At 36.7% G+C, this 25304-nt stretch overlaps 1 protein-coding gene across 4 annotated transcripts in view; it reads left to right on the top strand.

Moving 5' to 3' along the window:
- The window catches only part of AFG2A (AAA ATPase AFG2A), a 155083-nt gene that overhangs the window by 7836 nt on the left and 121943 nt on the right, over positions 1–25304 (top strand). For all 4 annotated transcript variants that reach the window (XM_088132879.1, XM_088132882.1, XM_088132880.1 and 1 more), the window contains 8 exons: positions 1198–1327; positions 1583–1639; positions 2837–2960; positions 4293–4548; positions 18268–18422; positions 20786–20995; positions 24630–24683; positions 25140–25219. In XM_088132879.1, coding sequence (XP_087989005.1) covers positions 1198–1327; positions 1583–1639; positions 2837–2960; positions 4293–4548; positions 18268–18422; positions 20786–20995; positions 24630–24683; positions 25140–25219 — 1066 coding nt within the window. The remainder of the gene's footprint in view (positions 1–1197; positions 1328–1582; positions 1640–2836; positions 2961–4292; positions 4549–18267; positions 18423–20785; positions 20996–24629; positions 24684–25139; positions 25220–25304) is intronic.

Raw genomic sequence — 25304 nt, 5'->3', positions numbered from 1 at the left:
TGGATTGAGATAGTGCCTAAATCAGTCTTTTCCAATAGTTTTCCTGCTTTCACCTCCAAAAAGCTTCTCTTAGAGTTTGGCAGCATCTCTTCGGAGACAGTCTCCTAAATGTTTGCCAATTTGTTTGTTGTGTATAGTTGCCTGTTCAGGCTTTCTTTAAAGGTTCAGGTAGAGGGAAGGATAGCAAAATCTTTCTATGTAAACTATCTTGTGCCCATGAAAAATCTCAGTGCTTTGTGTGAGACACTCAACCATGTTTAACTCCTGTTTCAAGGGTCCTCATTCAGAACAGAAGTGTGGCTGGTGAAATGGTGATACTTCCAAATGGAGCACACCTGAATACTTGTATCAGTTGGACAAAATGGGATAAGAGTTTTTAAAATGTAAAATAGGAGCATTGCTCCTTTTTGTCATCCTAACATACAGAAAATCATACCACCAAACTTTGTTGACTTGCTATTCTGAGGGCTACAAAAATGGGGTCTGTGGAGGTTCTGGAGTACCCACCTTTAAGCAGTTTTAAGCTTCCTTCATTTCATTCAGTTTCAGTAAACACATCGTAGCCATGCTGTCATACAGATCAGCGGGACTTAGTAATCAGTGCTGAAATACTTTGAAGTATTCCTACAAAAGTGTGTTACACAAAATTCAAGATGAACTATGTTCAAGTTAGTGTGCATATAATTATAGTTATGCAGTTCTATTTTCCAGAAAGATTTATCACTATTTTACATGGGGTTCACTCCATAATATTTGCATTTCTGATTGCAGGGCTGTTAGAATACTCTGTTATCAGCATTATTTTATTACGTTATTTATTTATTAAATTTATACAGTATGCTGCCCAACTCCCAATGATTCTCATGCAGTTTTTAAAAACTAATGAAATTTTTAAAAGTTTACAGAGAGCATCTTCTGAATTATTTTACATTAAAAGGCACAAATGTAAAGTGTGTTTAAAATGGCTATTAGTAACAAAAATTGTGCTGTTGACACACAATTCCTTAGAATACTGCCATTTTGGATGCTTCTAAAAATAATCATGACATACTCCATATATAATACAGTATTTTATCAGTAATTTGGTGTCAATATAGGGATAATTTTATTATTATCATGATTATGAACTTTTAAAAGCATACAACATTGAAGAATTAAATGCAATTTTTTTGCTGTTTACTCTATGTGTGACTGAAGGAATCCCACCTCCAAGAGGAGTGCTATTATATGGTCCTCCAGGTACAGGAAAGACATTGCTAGCCAAAGCAATTGCAAATGAGGTTGAAGCTCACTTCTCTACAATTAATGGTCCAGAAATAATAAGCAAGTAAGTCCCCTTCATTGATTAATTTCAGCCTTGCTTTATTTACTTTTCAATTTGAGGTGCACTTGTTGCTATTTTTAAAATACAGGGCCTCTTTGCTACCCAAGAGCCGCAAATAGGATACAGCTATATCTGTAAATGGAAATGAAGGATTGATTATGTATTTATAGCAAGATGTTGATACAATAATGTACCCATGTAGGGAACTGTAAGAGCAGTCAGACTTTTGTCACTGAATCGTGTTTGATTTTCTTGTAGATTTTATGGAGAAAGTGAAGCCAAGCTGCGACAGATATTTTCTGAGGCAACTTTACGGTATGGTTGTATTCTTTCAGTGAAGTTATGGTTTAACCTAGGAGTAGGTAACTTTTTAGCTCTAGGGGCACATTTGGAATCTTGTGAGCTCTCTCGTAAAATAGCTGCCAAAAGAGGCATCTTGCCTATTTAAAAACGGCTGGCATGTTCAGTCACAAAATGTTTATTCCCTGGAAGTCAGACTGCTGAGATTTCTCCCTGCCAACTCTTCTATCTCCAGAGCATGCTTTCTAGTATTTCAACATAGCTTTGTCTTTCTTCCTGGGCAGATGGAGCTTCTTCCAAAGAAAGCACTGACCTACATCCACCAACATTTCTAAAAAATGAACATGGGGCTTAGTCCAGAGGCATTATTCTAAATAAAAATGAGGCCAAAGACTGAAATTTGTTTTGCTGAATGCCAGATTCTCATTTACTACTTTTGGTTAAAATAGTATTTTTGAAAATATTAAGTCATGTGGGTCAGCATGGCTGGTGGACATCAGTGAGATATCTACAGGCCGATTGGTGCTGATAGGGATCATACTGCTTACCCTTTTTAAATATATGTAAGCCAAGATAATTGGTAGAAATTTACAAATGTCAGTCTGTCAGACTTTTCTCATAGTCACTGTATCTTGGCTTGTATTTTCACTGGGGTTACATTTTGGCTTTCATGTTTTGAAGAAGTACTGTATAAGTGATCTCGTCTCACTTCCTTTATTACTGTGATGTTTGAACAGCATGTATTCCAAATTTTAGTTTTTTATTTAGTGTTGGAATTTACATTGTTTTAAGATACCATCTAATTATCTTACTCTGTGTCATGAAATACTATTATCAGTTGAATATTTGAATTATTCAGTGAGATTATTGAGTGTCATAGCAGGTGGCAGCACCTAGCTGACTTTGGCTGATCTTGAAAAAGTTAAGCAGAGCTTGACCAGGTTAGTAATTTGATGAGAGACTACCAGGAAATCACAGGATTGTAGATGGGGAGGTTGAAAAAAACATCCTGGAAGAAGGCAGTAATGGTTTGAAAACTAGGACATGCCCATATAGTCTCTAGAGGTTGAGCTTAATTTGAGGGTGTCTTTACCTTTTTGTCTTATGTGCATATTAATTCTAATGTGCATACCATAAGAAACATGCCATTATTTCCCTTTTATTTTAATTTGTATATTGCTGGAAACATGTCATTTCCCATTATTTTTTAAGGCGACCATCCATTATATTTATTGATGAAATTGATGCACTCTGTCCAAAGAGAGAAGAAGCCCAGAATGAAGTTGAAAAAAGAATTGTAGCATCATTGTTAACACTAATGGATGGCATTGGATCAGTAAGTAGACTGAGCTGAATACTCTGAAGTTGAATTATTGATTTAGTGGTATATATGAAAAATAATGTTTGCGTACAAATTGTCTCTCTCTGAATACTATTTTGCAATTATATAGGAGGAAAGATATTTAAAATATATCCAGTTCTTTGTATTCTCATCTCTAGCTAATAAGATGATATTCTGTAAATAGTTATAAATTGCTGCAATGTTTTCAGTGTCATTTATGCTGCCGGTAATGTATACTGGAAGTTCTGCCCCAGAATGCTTTGGGGTAAAATGAAAACTAACCCAGATATTGTGAGTCATTTATATTTTATTTTTGAATGGTGATCCCAGATTATGAAATGGAAGATTACAGGGCATATTTGTATGGATGTGCCTAATACATTGTTCCTACTATGGAAGATGTCATGATTGAGCCACATTGCTGAGTCCAGAACTAGCTGGTTATGTGAAGACACTGCAGTGCTTTATGGTTGGAAACTGTGCCATAGTGAATAGTATATCTTATTAAAATCTTTAATTTACTTAGATCCCCAGTTAAACCCAGCAGGTAGCTTTCCCTTTAATGGAGGAGAGGCCATCCTTGGTTGTTTTAAGTATCTGCAGTGCTTTGGAGCTGAAGCCAGCAGGTACTTTGGAATGGGCATGAGTGCACATGCCTTTTTAAAAAAGATGAGTCTTTTCCTATGATCTCCTGGTAGCCATGAGATCCCAGGAAAATTTACGTATGAGTTAAGGAGGCCATGACACCATACCCATACGAAAAGGCCTTGTCACACCATGTTGTCAGGTCTTTAACTCAAAGACATATTTTCCTGGGATGATGTGGCTACTGTGGGATCTTAGGAAAAGATGCAGCTTTTTTAAAGGAGGAACTGACAGCTGCAGTGTGTGCATCTTCACTTTCTTGGAGCACCTTTTTGATCTCTGATCCAAAATGCTGCATTTCCATGGTTGTCTTAATCTGTGGCAATAAGGGCAAGCTAGTAGAGAGGTTTTCTGAAAGAGACTTCAAGAATTGTGTAAAATCTGTGTTGGTAAGTTCCCTGAGGCTTTAATTGTTTAACGAATCTTTTTATAACTCTTTAGAAGGTAAGGTCATTACTTTCTATAACTTTAGCATTACCTTGTAAAGTAAACCAAATTCCTTTACATATATTCTCGATTGTGGACTTAGTGGGAAGTCCTTTCTGATGTTTTGTGAAATATCATGGCTACATTAAAAAGGAAACATGTGTCTTACTTTATCCAGATGTTCATTCCACATGGCTATTCATTTCTTCAACTAACAGTAAGCCTGTTTTACAGTAAACCTGTTTTGTCATTTAGGAAGGTAATGAAGGGCAACTTTTAGTTCTTGGAGCCACCAACCGCCCTCATGCACTAGATTCAGCCCTGCGCAGACCAGGACGTTTTGATAAAGAGATAGAAATTGGAGTTCCCAATTCTCAAGATCGACTAGACATCTTGAGGAAGATTCTCAGTAAGACTCCTCATTCATTGACGCTAACAGATTTGACTCAACTGGCAGACAGTGCCCATGGATATGTAGGAGCAGACCTAGCAGCACTGTGCAAGGAAGCAGGTAAGCTAAATACACTTCACATTGAGTATTGGTGTTCTTGAGGTGACTTCATTTACTCTGTTAGTGTTTAGATATCATAGCAAGAATGTGATTATATTATATTATATTGCTTACATTAAAGGCTTTCTGTTTATCATAGTTTTAAACAGCTCTAGTGGAAAAAGTTAGAAAATCATTATCTACTTACAATAATAAATCATTAATATCTGTGTATATATACTAAGGCATGGGTATCTATTTTTGATATCCTGGGTGGAAGAGTATTTAAATATAATCAGTTAAAAAGTGTATAAGCCACTGGAATCCTGTTTTAACACTTGAATGAAATTTGATCTGTGCTGAAGCAGAATGAATGTATCCTGTTTACACAACTTGTGTTTCTTGTTCAGCATTTTACCAACAGCATGGCTCAATATATCCAGGCTATAGGTGAAAAATATATGTGGAAAACTTTATTTTGGGCACAGTTTGTTCACTAAAGAGTCTGTAAGCTATCAGGTTAGCATAGATTTTGTAACAGAATAGAAAGTTATGTCAAGCCACAATTCTGTGTTCCTACTTTCTTCGGTGTGAATATACACAAGACTCTGCTTGTTTTCTATGTGTATAAAGTGAGCAAAATTTTGTTTAAAATGAAAATGTATTTAATAATGTCAGATAGTGGCATATTTGTCAAATTACCTTTTTTGAGTATACATCAAGATCAGATAAAATTTGGATATAAATTCAGTAAATAGCTCAGTAAATACTATTTCTTCAACTATAATGAGCTGACATCTAGTGGTAGTAGATGAGATTTCATGTACATTTGTTTAAAACTTGTAAATGTGTTTTTCATGGAAAAGGAATCTCTGAAAACCCTGTCAGAGTTAAGAGCATTTTTAAAAAATAGGAAAAAGAGTATGTTTATAAGATCTGAAAACACCGGGATAAGTTATGCAGTGTGCTTTGACACTGCAAAATAGTAAACCTGATGTTAGCATTAGTAAAACTGACACAAGGTGAAACCTTTAAGGATAGTTTTACTAATGTTTTTTTGGTATGTATCATACTCTAAGAAATAAAATTATCTGCACAATTATGCAGATGATTATGCCTCTTACCAATACAGTGGTACCTCGGATTACGAACTTAATTCGTTCCGTGACTCTGGTCGCAGCCCGAATTGGTCGCAACCCGAAGCAAATTTCCCCATAAGGTTCAATGTAATTACCGTTAATCCGTTCTGGCGTGGAGGACAGGGAGGCGGCTATTGCTTGGAGGGAGAGTCCCCCTCCCTACGACCACGTGTCGGGGGTGGAAAATGGCCACAGACCACATGTCAGGGGCGGAAAAATGGCCGCGGACCACGTGTCAGGGGCGGAAAATGGCTGTGGACCATGTGTCGGGTGGGAAAATGGCCGCAGACCACATGTCGGGCGGAAAAATGGCCGTGGACCACGTGTCAGGGGCGGAAAAATGGCCGCAGACCACGTGTCAGGGGCGGAAAATGGCCGCGGACCACGTGTCAGGGGTGGAAAAATGGCCGCAGACCACATGTCAGGGGCGGAAAAATGGCCGCGGACTGTGTCACAGGAGGGAAAATGGCCGTGTATCCTGTTCGTACCCCGAGGCGGAGTTCGCAAACCGAGGCAAAATTTTGCAGCCGGAGCTGGTCGTAACCCAAAAAGTTTGTTAACAGAAGCGCTTGTAACCCGAGGTTCCACTGTATATGGAAAAGTTGGACTATGTTAAATACTATTCCTGGCTTTTTTAAACCCCTGTATAAAATGTTAATCCTTCCTATTTCCTATCTGTAACTTTTAGGTAAGAAATAATATGTGCCTGATATCACTATGTTATATAAATCTACATATGTTGCACAGAATTGATGCTTCCAAGATGCTGTCTGTTGATTTTTCATTAATTGAAATTGTCCATATTTCTGCAGGTAATGCTGTATTTTGCAATGAATTAGGTTTTGAGGTGTTGAACAGTAATTGTGCAACATAATAGTCTAAAGCACATTGCACTGAAATTTGATTAAAAAGAGAACTTGTAAATTTCGCTAAACATATACTTAAATATCTGTGTCTTTTCCCACGTCTTACTGTACTTCACTCATTGTCCAAGTTTACTTGTGTGATTTTGTTTAGAAGATTTGCTTTAGGGTAGTGCTTCCCATGAGTGGAAACTTGTCTATCAAACACTGTTTTTGAGGGCCCTGAGCAGAGTCTTTTATGAATAAAGAGTGTTATGCTATCTTCTGAAGCTCTTTAAATGGAGAGGGAAAATAGGAAACAGTACTAGGTTTTTAACTACTATGCAGTATGAGAACATCTACTTTAAATCAACCATTTGTTTGCTAGCTTGCTAGCTGTAGTTGAACTTCCGAAGTAGAACACAATGTTTTCTGAGTTCAGCACAGAACTGCTTGATCTACCAATCATTTAATAAAACCAGTCTATATTTTTCTAGGATTAAATGGCTATTTTTATTACTTACCCAGAAAATATTTATTTTACAAAGTGTTTATAACGATAGACCACCAATTGATTAAAAAAATACAACATAGCATGACGAGTTAATTAGGAGGCAGTGAGGATGTGAATGAAATAAACAGTGTCAAATGTTACAAAATGCTTAGCAATGTAGGCTTCCAAATATAGTATCTCATTATAAACTTAGCCTTCTAAGGCTGCTTATAGTTCTTGAGCAGGGTGGATTATAAATACGACCTTATTTTTTAAAACTGAGAAGGCCCGTTTCCTTTACGGAAGGAAGCAGTGAGTTTAAAAATGTTAAGACTTATCTTTAAGATTTTACTGACTACATTTTACAGACTTGAAAACACAGAAAAACGCTGCAAGGCAGAATGAAATGAAAAAAAAAAGAAATAGTACATACTTGAGACAGAAAGAGGTGAATTCATTATTTTTTCTGGAAGGCTTTAGCAGTTGCCTGTTAGCAGTGCTGATAAAGTGAATAAATGAACATACAAAGAGAAGAGTGCACATTTTCCAACTATGTAGTATTATGGTGTAAGCTTTTGGGGTCTTCAGTTCTCTATGAATTGTAGAGTCTACACTTTTTCTTTAAATTCTCTGAGTGTAAAAAGGTGGTTTAGAAAAGGTATGGAAATAGCTGGAATAAGCCAAGGAAATAGCAGCACAAAGTGCTTTTTATCCTTTTGAAAAAGATGAACCACTTTAAAGGGTGATCAGCCTTGAGCCATGTTATAATTGTTATAGATTATAGCAATCAAATTGAGCTCAGAATTTTGACCTCAATATGTAGATGCGGAGTGGTAGTTGTGGTGCTAGGTTTCCTCGTTAAACAAGGAACAAAATGACTATTTTTCCCTGCCTATTCAGATGTTACTGCTATTATGGGTAGGATTCTCAGTTAGTGGTACTACTGTTGGTGTGGAATATATCAGAGGACAAGATAGCATGCAGGTGTCTCCATTGCCTTTTCACCATTACAACTGCCTCTTGTAATCCTTATAAGGTTGGGTCACATCTACAGAGAAACTTCTATAAGATGTTTGGCTAAAGAAGATGAGCTTTTCTAGCTTTGAATAATAAACTGCCCATACTGCCTGCTGTTGCTTAAAAATGGAAACTTGCTTACGGTAAAATAGATTTAAGGTGGCATCCATTCTTTTGTTGTTTCCAAAAGCATTCTTATAAACATCTCATTATCCTTCTTGACATGAACTAGTGTAACAGGATGGCTCTGTTTCTGTTAAATGTGTGAGTGGTTTCAAAGAAATCATGCTGGCTAGCACCAAGTCAATATACTTAGTCTATTTCCGTTTTTTTCCCCCCTGAGTTTGACAAAAGGAAATCACAAAGGGGACCCAGTGTGGTATATTGTTTAAGGGACTGGACTAAGACTGGGGAGATCCAGATTGAAGTTCATCCTTAAGGATGGAAGCTCATGAGAGTCTTTGGGCCAGTCAATCTCTCCCAGCCCAACCTATCTCATAGGAATGTTGTGGAGAAATATTGGAGGAAAGAGGCTGTTTACACCACATTAAGCTCCCTGAGGAAAATCAAGTGTGCAGCTTTTATGCAAACTTATTATTTTGTGGGTTTAAGGTCCATGTAAATAAGAAAAAGAATCCTGATCTTTGTAGCAATAAAAGTAAGAATTGGAATCCACAGTAATACTTCCTAGGGATTACTTGGGAAGATTTTGAACGATTACTGTTGTTTGCTTGCTGTGAGCTTAGCTTTTCCATTTAGCCTATACAGTGGTACCTCGAGTTACGAACGCCTCTGCTTACGAATTTTTCGTGTTACGACCAGCTCCAGCCCCAAAAATTTACCTCGTGTTGCAAACCACCTCGAGTTACGAACCGGATCTGCGGCCATTTTCCCTCCCATGACACGTGGTCCGCGGCCATTTTCCGCCCCTGACATGTGGTCCGTGGCCATTTTTTCCACCCCTGACACATGGTCCGTGGCCATTTTTCCGCCCCTGACACGTGGTCCGCGGCCATTTTTCTGCCCCTGACTCTCCCTCCAAGCAATAGCCGCCTCCCTGTCCTCCACGCCAGAACAGATTAACGGTAATTACATTGAACCTTATGGGAAAATTTGCCTTGTGTTGCGACCAATTCGAGTTGCAACCAGAGTCACGGAACGGATTAAATTCGTAACTCGAGGTACCAGTGTATATCCTGTTTTATGATTTCTTGCTGGCTATTTAGAATATTTGTAGGTAAACCTAGAAGCACTAGCAGATAATCATTTCTACAATTCATTGACTGCCCATTCACTAGTGAACATGTTCTATAAAATCTTGTCAGTGCACTTCATTTTTGAAAAGTGTGTATCATCTTTTGTTTTCCTGTCTAGGAAATGGTATACTGCCATTTGCCTGTTCAAGTGGAAAAGATATTTTTGTTGATCAAAGTTGCAACTTGTGCTTGTGGGTGGCATTTTAATTACTTTTATGTACGATTAGTTACATTTGGATGTTGAAGCTTGAGGGAATATGTGTAAGGCAAGTTAGGTTCAGAAATATTTCCTCATCCTTTGTTTCCAATTGTTAAATGGATAACATGCAGGAAATGGGCACTCTTTCCTATGTCCAAATATGACCTTTGGTAGAGATGTACATGCTGCGCCTGTATCATGAGAAGATACTTCTTTGTGATGGAATGATGGGCCCACTGTATTTGAAGTAATACAAAAAGCAATGTCAGAAATGAATATATTATCATAGAAGTTATTGTGTTCAGAGCTGCTCCTAAAATTGCCATTCAGTTACAAAAATTAATTCAGTAAGCTTATGAGAGCAGAATGGACTGTTTCACCCTCATAATTACAATGCTCTGGATAATCTGTGAAATTCAGACAGTCTTGCAGTTGTTATTATGCATGTTTATCCAGTAAAATGTTGATATCATATACAGTTGTCAAATATTTTGGATTCAAAACCACACAGGAGTATACACATAGCACCTGTATGTAATTCCTTAATCAAATATATCCTTTCCCAAGATTGTGCATGTTTGGTTAAGGCTTGCACACAGGCACTGCATGTACACATTCTGAAGCACCTTTTTGTCTTCTGCAACTCTTTAAAACAACTATCTCCTTTGCAAGGATTGTGTGGTTGCTCTCTGCAGCTGCAGTATAGTCCTGAGAAATGACATATTTTGCCTTAGGAGTTGCAGGCTGTGTCACTTTCAAAACTCTGAAAGGCTTGTTTGCTTCTGAATCTAAAGCAGTGTTCAGTTTTAATATGGCATTTAGCTATTTATCAGTCACAGAAAGAAGAACATGTAGTACGGCATGTAATGAACATGGAAGAAGCACTAGTCTTCATTTCTGCCTCCCTCATTTTTTTGGGGATTCACACATTACACAATTAATGTCATAAAATTATTTAAACATAAATGCTTGTGTGGGATTAAAATATCTTCAATAGCTGGTACTTCAAAACTATTTAATGTTTAAATAGATGTTTAAATCTATGAACCAGACTAATATCAGAAATATAGTTAACAGTACCTATCTTATTAAGAGGAAAATCAGAAAAAACAATCCATGTTAAATGGTAAACATTTTAATAAACGTTTTATTCATTATTTAGTGAATTTCTATCTCACCTTTCTGTTTTTTCAACAGTCATTGCCAGTTAGAGTGATAGAAAATACAAAATGTGAGTTAAAACATTAATACAATTGAAATGGAATTAGAATTAAACATTAAAATAATTTAATAATAAAGAGTTTGGTGGAATAGATGTATTTTTACCATCTTCTTAAATATTGGGAGAGTGGGAATACGTTAAATCCTGGCAGCTATGCGGGAGAAGGCCTTTTCTCCTCCATAGGAAGTACCAGATACCAGATATTTGAGCTTCTGGCAACATCTTGCAAAAGGCTTTTACTGATCTAAGTAGCTGGGCAGTTCATAGTGAGAGAGGTGGCTCCACAGATATTTCTGGCCACAAACAATTAAAGACTTGAAAGGTTAATACCAATACCTTGAATTGTGCATGGAACACATGTGGTAGCCAGTGCAGATCATATGATCCCTGTGGTTTGTATCAGTCGGCAGCTATCTGTTGTAATTTCTCAATGCTTTTCAAGTGTAATGCTTCAGTTCCTTTAGTCAGTATGGGTGATAACCAAGGCATGAGTAACCATTACTAAGTCTGGCCATCTCTGGAAGGGTCACTGTTGCTGCACTAGTGGTATTCCTTGTCACTTGCCAGCTGAGTGCTCAAGGAGCACCCCCAAACTGCAAATTAACTCCTAAGGAACTCAACTGTATCCAGAGCAAACTCTACTTCAGTTTCAAAATCCAACTTAGGGATCTCTCCTTTTTCTGGAGAGACTGCACTGACCAGAATTCACTATCTGGGAGCTGATCTCCACCGCAGTGCTGGCTTTGTTCCTTCAAGAACATCTAATTTGCCATTAATCCTGACCAGAAGCAAGAACTAACAAATTCCTAAGTTCACTTCCTCTCTTTTCACAACTCGTCCTTTTTTCCTCTTACCTCTCTTACTATTTTATTTTCTTATAATTTAAACAAAGTTTTGTCCTTGCAGCTTTAATTTAAAATGAACTTTGACTTGATTCTTGTATTGTTACTGTTTTGTTTTAGAATTGTCAGGTTTATTTAATTGTTTTTAATTGAAGATTGTTTTTATTCTTCTTGTACCCTGCTCTAGGGTTCTTTGGCAGGAAGAAAGGTACGGAAATACAAAATAATTATTACTATCATCATCGTCATTATTTAGTAGGGGCAATTACAACACTCCATATCCTGCTCAATCATCCCTGTTAAAATATTTACCTCTTATTTAAACAGCATATTGTAATACTTTAATAAAACAAATTATAGCAAAACCACAACTGTTGAAGAAGAGATACCTCAAAGGGACAGAATTTAGGGCTATTGTAAGAGAATTGTGGGAATATGTTTCTAAAAAGGGCTTTAGAAATGGAGGCTTTGTTTAATGGTGGCATAGTACTTGCATATTTTACCTCAACCTGAACCTAATTCTTATTGCATACCTTTTAACAAAAGAATTATACTCTAATTATTAGAATTTGCTAATGGACTGTTTATCTCCATTGTTTCCATTTTATTTCGTATGATTTACAGCTGTGAATAGTTTTTAAATCAAGAATAATAATCCTACTGACACACTGCCTTGGCAATAAAGCAAAAGTATACAATAACTCTTGTTGGAGGAAACAACTTTGTATGTAGAGGAGTTCTTAGAAATGAAATTAATTTTTTTCCTGCTTTCTGTGCCTTGCCACACAACATTATTAAGGCCAATAGGCATGTTTCAGCAAATGCTAAACATTCACAATGACTGAAAATTACACATTCCTCCATGCAATAGTTTACCCAGTTGAACTTGCAATGTACAGATTGTGAAGGACCAAATTCTTATACTTGTACAAACAGGAATAATTTTATATTACTTTTGTAGCTAGTGTATCAACTTAAATAATACCACACAAATCCCTTCTCATTATAAGTTATAAACACATCTTAAACTAGATTTCTCTAATGAACCTGGCATATGTAGAGAAAGAATACATGTACCACATTTCCAGACATACCTCCAGGGAGTCAAACATGTCATGTATCTCCTAATTGGTGGGACCTGGGCAACAGTACGTTAGTTTTGCAAGGTTGTCTTCAGATAGAGATTCTCTAACTTGCAGAGAACAGTGTAAGCATGCATGGTGTAAAACTCGGCTTTGGTTGAGCATCTGGCATATTGGCCCAATTGTGCCCAAATTGTCCAGTATTGTGTCTTCATGGTTAGTAGAGAATGCTGCATATATCATGGGTACAATTAAGACTGGTAACCTAGTCTACTCTTTATTTACAGTCCTAGAAAGCGTTATGTAAAAGCCATATATTGGCAGTGGAGGACCCTTTATGTTGAAGATTGAGACTTGGAATGAAAGAGGAGAATATGGTAAAAAGCATAAATTAGTAAATGAATTGAAAGAAAATTGTATGTTTGTGAAACTAGGAGAAATGGGGAAGATGTGAATGAAGATAAGTCTGATCTTGTGAAGTTTATATATACATGCAGAGAAATAAAAGTGTAGATTTAATTATGAAGGAAAGGGTTGAAATGTATGTCAGAAACTATGAATTGGTATTATAGAAAATGTGCAATATTCAGAATTAATGTGATCTCCATGTTATTTTGTTATAAAGTTATTTTGTTATATGGCATGAATTGATGCATTGGAATGAGATGAAAGTGCAGAAAAAGTAAATGGGCAATTCAGAGATCCAAGAATGAATCAGAATGGTAATTGCTTGGCATGTATCTATTTAGAAAAAGATCTGCTTGTTTCAAGAAAGTGGTTTAAGCATATGCCTGTTCATGCACACATATGACAAAGAAATGAATCAAAAAGTATAATTGATTTGATTGTTTATGGTAAAGATGAGATAATTAGTGAAAGATGTAAAGGTGATGAGAGGTTCTACCTAGTGGGGCAGACTCTTATTTGATATTATCAAGAGTGGATCTTCAGAAAAAAATGGATGTGAAAGAAAAAGAAATAAGTGAAAGAAACAGGAGTGAAAGTAGACTGACTGCATAAAGAGAAGGACTAGCGCTATTTGAAAAAAATACTAGAAGATTAGTTAATCTTCAAACAGAATGAATGCAATAAAGTGAAAATAATTATATTACAGAATGCCACAAAAGTATGTGGAGTTACACTGATGAAAAATAAGAAAAAGTGCTTGGTTAAATGTTGATATGAAGGAAGCTGAGAATGAGAAAAATCATATAGGGGAATGATACAAAAAATGAGGAAAAAGCATGTTGTACAGTGCACATACTGTATAGAGACAAAACGTTGAAACCTATCTTAATCAAAGAGAGCCAGGAATGGTTAAAAGAAGCAGAGAAATGTAGAGAAATTACGATGAAAATATTTATTGTACTGGATAGGATTAGAGTCTGCTGCACGGAATGAATGATTGTTAAAAGTATCAAAAATTACTGTATGTAAGAGTCTGCTTCTTTCCATTTTGTTATATGGAAGCAAGAACTGGGTATGTCAGAAAAAATTAATTTAAGGGAAAGAAGTATCTCTGATATAACAAGAAGAGATGAGGTCCAGATAATTGGATGATGAATGAAATAATGGAATACAGAAATAGGTGAGCAGTACAAAAGGCAGTTATACTGCCTTAAATTTTATTTATTACTACTTACTTTTTCTGTACTTTGCATATGTATATGTGGTGGGGGAGGGAGGCAACAACAAAGCCCTGTTTAAGGGACAAACTTTTCATGTTTACTTAGTATGATGGGCATGTATGTATATTTACATTTCTGTGCACTTCAGAACAGTATGCAGACCTTTAATAAAATACAATTAATTCATAAGATTATGAGGGATAAAGGAACTCATTAACCTGGTGAAAAACCTCAAAATTCTAAACCAGCTTTCCCTTACTTGGTGCATTCCAGATGTTTGGGTAGAAGGCTGATAGAGAATGTAACCATTAACGAATTCTTTATGGATTTGCCTTGCATAACCACTCAAATTCAGTTTTAACTAGCTTTGGTTGATTGTAACAGCCACCAATTGTACAGAAAAAATAAATTAAGACAAGTTAAAGATAATGAATGCAAATCAATGGGTTGGGAGTGTAGTGTAATTTAAATGTACCTTTTCCTCTTTGGCAAGCTAAACAGGAAATTAGCATTAAGGACACATTTACAGTGGATTTAGACTTCTATTGCTCCCATGATCCAGAACCACCAGTTAAAAATAGACAAAAATAAATTAAAAAGAGGTTAAAAAAAAATTGGAAACTGCTATTTGCTGGTTGATGTGCTGCAAAGAAAGCTTCTTTCTTTTAAGCAAGTTCTTTGCAGTTCTACCAATACAGTTGTTAAATCCAGATTATGTGATTGCAAGAAAGGAAAGAACAAGATAGTTGAATAACAATCAGTTTAAAAATGGCGACATAATGATAATATCCTCTCAGCTTTATCACTGGGTCCCTCTGAGAGAAGAACAGGCAAACTAGTGGTCCAAAGCCCCTGAATTTTTACCTCCTGCTCCATCCATAACTGAGAGGGAAGAGGAGTATGTGCAGAGCCAGTCCTGCATGCGCAAGAAAAGAATAGGGTAAGTGCTTACAACATACAAATGCATTCTGCACAGTAGTATGTTGTAAGCACTTACCCTATTACCCTATGCATTCTAACACAGGAGCGTTAGATTATGGGTGGATATGAGACCAGTAAATAGAATAGCTCTCTTTGATAGTTACCCTGCCACACAGTTGAATTGGGATAGACCTGTCGGGGTCAGTGGGTCTGAAAATGGTCTCTTTTTTCTTCTGAAGTGGTGGGCAGTCCCTGCAGAGGACCATGTTCCAATTACAGGGTTTCTTTTTGATACCCACAAGCCCAGATTTTGATCCCACCTCTATATTAGCCAAATCATGGTACACATCTAAAACAATATTACAAATATAATAGTATTCAGACTAATTCCTGTAGCTTGAATACTGTCTAAAAATAGTGGTGGTACGTAATTATTCTATGCTACATCCTTTCTAAATATTGAGTAGATTTACTTATGTACTCTTCATTTAACACTAAGTTGTTCTATATGTGTACATCCTTTAAACTACCCATTCTGATTAAGTCAACTGCTGAGTCAAATTCAAAATAATATATAGAGACAATAATGTACAGCAACTGACATTGATTAACTCTTAAAAGCTGTATGGACTTTTTATGTGAATCTTTTTTCATTTAGGCTCTTGATTCATAAATATTTTACAATCATTTGTTTTGAATAGGAGTTTGGAGAAGTCAGTTACACAGTAGGTAAGGGAACATGATTGTCTACTAAGCTGGTGGAAAAAGGTGCTGTCTGATGCATAAGCATGTGTTTCAAGCTATCTTTCAGTACAGGAGTAAAAGCTGTGTCTCATCCAAAATGTACTCAGTCAACCTGTGTTTTTTAACTTCCTTTGGGTTGGACAGATGCCTGCTATTTTTGGAATGCAGTTTTAATCAAAGGGTGAGGTCGTTCTATCTTACAGTTAGAACACAGTTTTCACACATACGCATAACATAAAGTTCTTCCTCTTTTAAAGAAAAAGAAGTTATATTTATTTTCTTAGTAGAGTACTGACCAGATCCATTCTTGGAAATAACACAGCCAGTGATTAAGGTCAAGGTCAGTTGGGACAGCAGGAATAAATGATGCTAACAAGAGGAAACAGGAAGGATTAAGGTTTTGCCTTCAATCTGTCTTTTATTACTGGTTTTTTTTTTTTTTTTTTGGTAAAATACTGTTTCAATTAAGTGCTGAACTGCATAATGGTTTGGGCACATGTGTACTTTAAATTTTTCAGATTTCATTTCGAACAATTCTAATCATCCCTGTTTTTCAATTGCTTTATTGCCCACATGGAGAATAGTAGGGCTGAACCTTAACTATGAGGAAAGAAGCAGATTTTTCTACCCTTCTCAAATATTGCACAGAGTGTAAGAGTAGGCTAATTGAGGAATCTCCAAGCCAAGTGGAGGAGAGCTCTGTTACAGCACATGCTATTGCCTGATTTTGGAGGAACCTCTTTTTCTCGTCCCATAATAGCCTATCTGAGATAGCAGAGTGCTCCAGATCTTAAAGGAGAAGTAACTGCAGCGGGGGGGGGGGAGGAGATGGATGGAAAGGTCTAGTTCAGTGATGGCGAACTTATGACACACGTGTCAAAGGTGACACACCATGACGTTTTGGGTGACACTCCAGCATTCACCAACAGCCAACAAGTATTCTCCCTGTTGAGTTACCAAAGAAACTGAGTTTGTTGTACTCATATGTCATTTTTGTAATTATTTGACGTTTTTTTATATAATACATAGCACCACACATGATTGGACTGTATTTTTTTTTAAATAAACAAATGTGTAAAGAATTGTCTCTCTTTTGTTTGGGTAGGGGGTGACACATCAGCAGAGTCAAGTTAGGCATTTTCCAAATTTTTGATGCGCCAAGCCCAAAAGGTTTGCCATCGCTGCTCTAGTTAGATATGCTAAGTTTGGATCCATCCCGGAAACAAGTGGGGAAGGTGTGTCCTATTTTGCTCTAGCAATTAGTTAATGGTGCTGTTCCTTTATCTTTTTTAATTGGGTGACTGCAGACAGTATAGACATTGTATAATAGCAAATAAGCCATGATAAATAAGACATTATGTGAAATGTTCCCTATTATATACCAGATTTCATCAAGAACATCTTTTTGGATTAGAAATGTTTAAAGATATATTTTCTTTGGACAGTGCACAAAGTAAGTGTTTTCTTCAATCGAGTAGGTAACAATAACAACTTCGTTTTAAATTGGTAATTTTGGCATATTTAATTCTTTAATTCATTTTAAAATGTTATTTTTATTAGGCCATGAAATCACAAAATATTGTGCAACCCCTAGCCATCTCCAGATCTCCAGCACTTGCAGATTGTAGTATAATAACTCAGTGTGAAGATGACACATTATTTTATCTGAAGGTTGTACAACCTTTTTCTTCTTTTGTCCAAAGCTGTGTTTCCTCAAGAATAATTTGATGGGTGAGATCATGGGCAAGGCTAAAGCAGACAGTGAATTGGGTACTCTTTTTTCTCTTTTGGATGCCCTTTTTTCTCCCAAGCAGTAGGCTTATGGAAGAGAGTAGATAACTGATCAGAAGTCTAAATCATTTTCATATGGAGGGAGCTAGAAAATAGTCTCAGGGATGTGTATTTGGCCTGAAGGTAGACTTTTTGTAAGCAATAACTAGTTTAAGCAACAAGCAAACTAGCCGTTGTTTACAAGTGCACTTTCAATGTACCAACTAGCATCAACATATTCTGTCTTTTGTATTTCACCCCTTCCAATAAATGCTTCACGTTGTAAGATAAAGTTAGGGATTGTGTGGCGTTTCTGATGTAATTCTAATGTATTACAGCTTCAGCTACACTAGAAAGGGTAGCTAGTGGTGGAAGATGCTGTTCAACAGCATCTGGAGTGTCATAGGTTGGCTATCACTACTGTAATATAAATGCTAAAACACTCATTTCTTTATGCTTGATAAAATCAAATTAAGAGAAATCTCGTACTTTCTCATATTTTTCATTTACTGTATGTGTATTGTTAAATATCTCTGAAAAGTAATAAATCTTTGTATTATTTTGTATTCTATGTCCTTTGTACAGGAATGCATGCTTTGCGGAGAATACTTCATAAGAAAGAGAATCTCCTAGATGATGATGTGTCTGTATCTGTAATTATTAATCGCAGTGATTTCCTGCAGGCAATGAATGATGTCAGGCCCAGTGCCATGAGAGAAGTGACAATTGATGTACCCAAAGTAAGATTTCTCTGTACAATATTCTGTTATTCAGAGATTGAAGAATAAGAAAAGGTCCATGCTTAAAGGCAGTCACCTGATCACAGTAGTTACTAAAGAGGTCTTTAAACCCTTCCCTTTGCATATCTTGGGAATGTGTTAGAACTGTAACTCTTATAATTCCTAGTTATGCTAGCTGGAAATTATTGGAGTTGAAGTTCCAGCTTAGCTGGAGGTTAAGAAGGCTTACCTAGGAAAACATCAATCATTATGAAAAATAGAGTGGGGCCCAAGTGAATAGTCAGTATTAACCTTGCATATTTTCCAACATCATAAGTCTCTCATAAGGGTGGAAATATAACACATTGCTGTACATTGATATTCTTTATTTTTGCGGAATGTGCAGGGATAGACTATCTTGAGATAGGCATATGGGTGGGACAGAAATACGAACACACACACACTGTTGTTTCTGCAAAGTCTTTCAATCCAAGATGAACAAATTTAATGAACACAGCTTAGTTAAAGAAAAATCTTTATTGTAGACAATAATGTAGCTGTGCAAATCAATTGATTGACCATTGCCAGAGAAAGGATGCAAATGACGCTTATGCTTGTGGTGGTTTATATTTGTTTTTTTCTTGTGCCTTTCCGATGAATTAGCAGCTTCTTGTTGCAGCATTTGGTGACCTTGAACTGAGCAGTTGTATTTACGTAACTGCCTTCTTTAGCCTGAAAGTGGTTTACACATTTGTAGAACAATAAGCTTGAGAAAGGTATTCTGGACAGATACTACATCAGTATTACCAGAAATAAAGACTGATTACTGCACTTATTTGGCACTGATTGTGGTGTGTGTGTGTGTATGTGTGTCCAAAAAAAAGTGACCTGGAGACAATGTTAGAGTAGATCTAATTAGGTACTGAACTCACAGTAGCTGCTTGAAAATGCTGTAGTCATACTGCTGAACTTAGAAGCTACCAAAAATGAATAAAAGTAATGTTGCAGGGTGGTGACCATTTGGTCCTTCTGTTGTGCTTCTCTATTTCAGTAGAAGTAAAGATCTGGCTTACATATAAGGAAGAGAAAGGTAGGGAACATAAGGAAGTGAAAATAAACAAGAGTGGGGGTAAGACAAAGGAGCTATTGCTCCTCCACTTCTATGCCATTCAGCAAAATTTATATTCCATTAGCTTCTGTAATCAGTAATAAAGGTATTTGAAAAACTTGCCTTGTTCTTTTTAAAACTACCAAGTCTATTGATACCAATCCTACTTCTGTTTTCCACCCATGCTTCCTCAACGCTGCTTGGCAGATTGGAATTTCCACTGATTATGGATGAACCCATCTTTCCCTACCATTCTTTAAGAATAATGGAATCCTTAAAATCCATATTTGGAGAAATGTAGCAAAAATGGTCTAAAGGTTATTTGTATGTTAGGGTAGATTAAAATGGTAGGATTTGTTTTGAAGAAGGAACATTTTATTTAAATTGGATTGTTAAAATGTAATGTTTTCCTTTCTTTTTAAGAATAAAGGGTTTTCTATGTAAATGGAGAATCAGTTTGGAATCGAGATGTCAGGTCACCTGGCTATAAAGACAAAAGCCCAGTCTGTCTCTGCTTAGTTGCCTGTGATCTGCATAGCAGATCACCTTGCCTCTGAAGATGCCAGCCACAGTTGCTGGCAAAATGTCAGGAAGTCTGTTGTCTAGACCATAGTCATTGTATTATGGAGACCCAGTTTGGTGCGGTGCTTAAGGCACCAGGCTAGAAACTGGGAGACTGAGTTCTAATTCTGCCTTATGCACAAAGCCAGCTGGGTGACTTTGCACCAGTTTCTCTCAGCCCTAGGAAGCAGGCAGTGACAAGCCACTTCTGAAGAGCCTTGCAGGGACTTGTCCAGGCAGTCACCAAGAATCAAAAACTGACTCGAAGGCATGTGCACGCGTGTACACACACACACACAAAAATAATCACACTAAACTCTGAAGCTTAACACTGCCCAATTTGGCTGTTTTTCAATGCAGATATTTGCAGAATCTAGACATTTAGTTTTCATCTAGAAGCAGGTACTAGGAGTAACCTCAAACAGCAACATAAGCTGTCATACATTCCTTGCTAGGAGATGCGAAGCCAGATTGTAGGGGTGAAACAATTCTGTAACTCTATTTATCTGCAAATTAATGTACTTTATCTGTCAGGTTAGTAGTATTGTTTAGAGAATTCATGAAGTTACAGTGGAGAACATGATTTAAAGAAGTTAATTTTTTTTATGTGTCATTTAAATGATGTTGGCTAGGTATTGCTAAATATTTTAAAGTAAACTTTTGTTCTTGGAATCTGTTGTTTTCTGCTAATTAATGAAAGTGATTTGTTCTATAGATATCCTGGTCAGACATAGGAGGGCTGGAAGATGTCAAACTGAAATTAAAACAAGCTGTTGAATGGCCACTGAAGCATCCTGAATCTTTCATTCGAATGGGCATTCAGCCACCAAAAGGAGTACTTCTGTATGGACCTCCAGGATGCTCTAAAACTATGATTGCTAAGGCCTTGGCTCACGAAAGTGGTCTAAACTTTTTGGCAGTGAAGGTTAGTAATCACTATGTTCTTAAGCATGATGTTATCAAGTACCATAAAAACACTTCCATAGCATTCTTCAACCATCAGCCTTCCAGATATATTGGGTCTACTGGATGGGCATTGCAGTCATTGCTTTACTTCCCTGTTTTATATGTTTGTTCATAGTGTTTTATTTTTTTCTTCTCAGGACCTATGAACTAAGTATGCACTGCAAGTCTAGGGGAGAATAGTACATTTAGAAGAAGAAAAGGAAATCACAGTACTCGCTTAGCTAAATTTCTGGTTTATTCAGAGCTATTTAGTAAGAACAAGGGCAGCCTGTGTGACAGTGACAGCACCTCAAGGTAATGCCACTGAAGTTTGGTGGCAAAATGATTGGATTCGGTGATATAATTTGTATTACAAAATAAAAAGTTGGAATAAGAGTGAAAAGACTCTGGGGGGCAAACTGATCCCATTTCCACCCCTAAATTCTCCATGTTCCATAAAAATGGCCTGAGATAACATCTTTCAGGGTTCACTTTGTTTTTTTAATTAAAGCATTGGGACTTGGAAGCCTCTACGAATCAAACTGATTTCAGCCTTGTCCCATCTGGTTACATCACCAAATCACCAGATGCCCTCCTGCACCTTAATACGTTATTGTTATTCATATTTTTAAAATTTTGTATGAAAAAGAAATGCTTTCCAATAAGGTTTCCCAAATTAGATTCAAAACATAATCTCAAATCAAAAGCTGAATTGCCAATGTTTTAAGAAAAAGGTGTCAGTATGTTTATTGCTTTTATAAATGTTTATTATAAGAAAAAGTAGCTTAGCTCAGAATGTGTAGTCCTTAAAAAAACACTGAGGTTAAATGAGATAAGATTGTTTTTCTCCTGGAGGACATACTGTTTTGTGCAAACTCCAGCCCTTAGTTTTTTGTAAACAAAAACAGTTTTGGTTATTTATTAATTTATTTCAATACTTTGTATGCCACTTACACCCTGGGCTCTTGGGAGTAAGGGATGCATCTGCACCAAAAAAAAAAAAGTTGGAAGAAAGAGTACTTAATATCATTCATTGCCTACTATTTTTCTACTGTGTTTCTTTCTCTTCTTCCTCTAAGGGCTTCCAGTTGTATAGTTACCTTCAAAGTTTGCAGAGTGAGAAACAGTTTGGTATGTTGTGAGCAGCAACTAGTAGAGGAAGAAGCACACAGAAAATACTCACATTAGTATTCTTTTGCCATTTCTTACAAGAATGCTCCTCCCAAAGTAGCTTGCTTGTATCATGTATATTTTTAAAAACTTTTTGTAATGTATGGCTTAATGCAGGGGTCCTCAAACTTTTTAAGCAGGGGGCCAGTTCACGGTCCCTCAGAATGTTGGGGGGCCGGACTATAGTTTGAAAAAAACATGAGGAGAAGAGGAGAGCCACCGGACCCGGCATACCTGTCATGTAGAATAGTCCGGCTCTGCGATCTCCCTCCTCGTGCATTGCCTGCAGCTCCCGACACAGCCCCGACACTTCTGCTTCTGACAGACAGCAGCGGTGGCCAATCAGGCGGGCGGGCTGGATAAATGACCCTGGCGGGCTGTATCCGGCCCACGGGCCGTACTTCGAGAACCCCTGGCTTAATGTGTCAAGCTTGTGGTTCTCAAAAGAAAGAGGTAAGATAATTAGTATTTCTAAAACAGGGTTCCTCAACCTTGGCAGCTTTAAGATGGGTGTACTTCAACTCCCAGAATTCCCCAGCCAGAAGGCTGGCTGGGGATTCTGGGAGTTGAAGTCCACCCGTCTTGAAGTTGCCAAGGTTGAGGAACTCTGTCCTAAAGGACTGTCAAGCAGTCTTGAACTTTGTAGTTTTAAGATTACTCTTAAAACTTGATTAATCTCAAAGGAGCAAGCACACATTTATGCAGATGAGAGAGAGAGGCAGCAGCTTGAAACATATTTGCATTTTTCAGGCATGTCCAATTGTGGTAAAGGCTTTTGGTAGAAAATGTTCCTAGTGTCTTTCTTTTCTTCTTAAATATGAGCCGTTTCAGTTAGCTTTTCTTTTTCCAATTAGCAATACTTTCAAAAATATATTCTTTTGGCAGATTATTGACTTCACTTTGGCTTTGCTAACTTCCTGTATCCTTCTTCAGATATTTCTTTGTGGTTTACTGCACTTGACATGGGCTTAAGTTCTGGTTGTCATCTGGATCAATTGCAACAAAATACTTTCCAGTTTAAATTTGCCATTTTTTTTCTTTGCTTTTTGGCTACAGCGGTTAAAATAGATTAATGCATTGGGAAGGCCTGCATCTTGACTTTATGAGTAATTATCATTATGTTTCTGGAAGAGGATTGGTTAATGTTCTCAAAGGATTTTTGGAGTATTCCTCATGAGTTGTTCTTTATTGAATAGTAGTATGAAATTCATGGGATAAAATCTTAAAAAAAAAAAAAGATTTCACAATCTTCATATAATCATAGAGTTGCAAGGGACATTTAGGTCAATAAATGTAATCCTTTGCTGAGTACAGAAACCCAAATTAAAATACAGGTAGTCTTTGGTTAATGACAGTAATTGGGACTGGAATTTCTGTCACTAAGCAATGTGGTCATAACATGCGACATCATGTGACTGCATTGCTAAATGACAGCAATCCCGGCAGTCCCTGTTGCCGTTGTTTGTTTTGGAAGCTGTATTTTTATTGATACAGCCTAAAATTTAATTTCCCTTTTTTGGAGCCATGTCTTACTGCTGATTCATTTTCAGTTTGTGGTCAACATAATTCCAAGATTTTTTTCACATATACTGTTAACAAGGCAGGTAGCTTTCATCCTATACGTATGCATTTTTCTTTTTTCTAAGTGGAAAAAATCAGGATGTTTTTCTTTTATATATTATTCTGCTGTTTTCAGCCACCTCTATCAAGATCCTTTTACATTTTGATTACCTTCTGCAGTATTACCTAGATTAGTCTGACCAATTCATGCTTGTCATCTTGTAATCAGTGCATTGCTTTCAAGATGCTTACAGTTTAATTACTTGCTGTCTGCTCTAGAATCCTCCTAAGTATTGATATTTACATATATACTACCCAGATTGCAAAAGTATAGTAATGTAGGGTATCACTTTAGCTAACTGGTAGGCTATATCAAAAATGAAATATGTGCAAGTAATTGCTTTCTCTTTTTTTCAGAATCACAAAGCCTAATAGTACTAATTTATATTTATATGATAGAACCTTATATTACTTACTGTGTTGTTTGCAGAAATGGTGCAATTCTTTTCCCTGAATTAGGGTATAAAAATAGACCTAATAGACAGGGATAGAAGAAAAAGACCTCAAGTGATGTTCAGTAGATGGCAGGTTCTTCAAATATTTCAGTTCAAGGTATTATTGATCATAAGCACTGCTTGGGCTGAGTCCAGAAAATTAAGATTATTTGGGAGTCAGTGGAGATTCAGCAAATCCAGTGTAATAGACTGATTGATCATCAAGGGCATAGCATGCTGTGGCGAGCATTTTTATAATAAATAAAATACTTTCAAGTATTTTTTTCAAGATAGTTTTATATGAACTTTATTATTATTTTTAAGTTCAAAAGAAAGTATGATGTAAAGTAAACACCCTTGAAAGTTGTTCGATTTTTTTTTTCCATGCAGGGACCTGAATTGATGAACAAATATGTTGGGGAATCTGAACGTGCAGTCAGAGAGGTTAAGTATAATAAACTTAACAGTACAACAGATCATATTTACTTATAGGAGGGGTAGGCAAACCATGGGGTTGCAGGATGGGAGAGAAGAGTGTGCCTACTTATATATAGATGAGTATCCAGCATCATCAAACAGCTATAAGGCCATATCACCTGTCAGAACCATTGCTGATCCTGGTCTGGAAACTATCACCCTTGACAGCTGAATCACTAGGCATTTTAGTTATCCAAAGTGGTTCAGGATGTTAAGGATTTTATAGATAAAATATTGATGCTTTGCAACCAAGTGCTTTTACTAACTGCAAGTCTGACAGATTTATCTACTGATATGGGAGGGCCACCAGAGCAGACTTTGTTGGATGGCTGAGTGGGAGATTTGTTAAGCCTCTGTAAGATCACAGTATACCTTTCAACAATTTGATTTTTTTGTCATCTTGGTGCATGTTTTTTCCCCTAGATATTTAGGAAAGCCAGAGCTGTTTCACCGTCCATATTGTTCTTTGATGAAATAGATGCCTTGGCTGTAGAACGGGGAAGGTAAGAGAAATTATTTACAAAAAGTATATTTTATGCTTATGTGAGACTTGCAGTTCCATGGTTCTAAAGCTTTCTCTGCTTTGTA

The sequence above is a fragment of the Python bivittatus genome, unplaced genomic scaffold (genome assembly GCF_059951505.1).
Source record: "Python bivittatus isolate LINGU-HERP-01145 unplaced genomic scaffold, Pbiv_v1 ctg000070_np1212, whole genome shotgun sequence".
NCBI classification, from domain to species: Eukaryota; Metazoa; Chordata; class Lepidosauria; order Squamata; family Pythonidae; genus Python; species Python bivittatus.
This window is presented reverse-complemented; position numbering and strand designations above follow the sequence as displayed.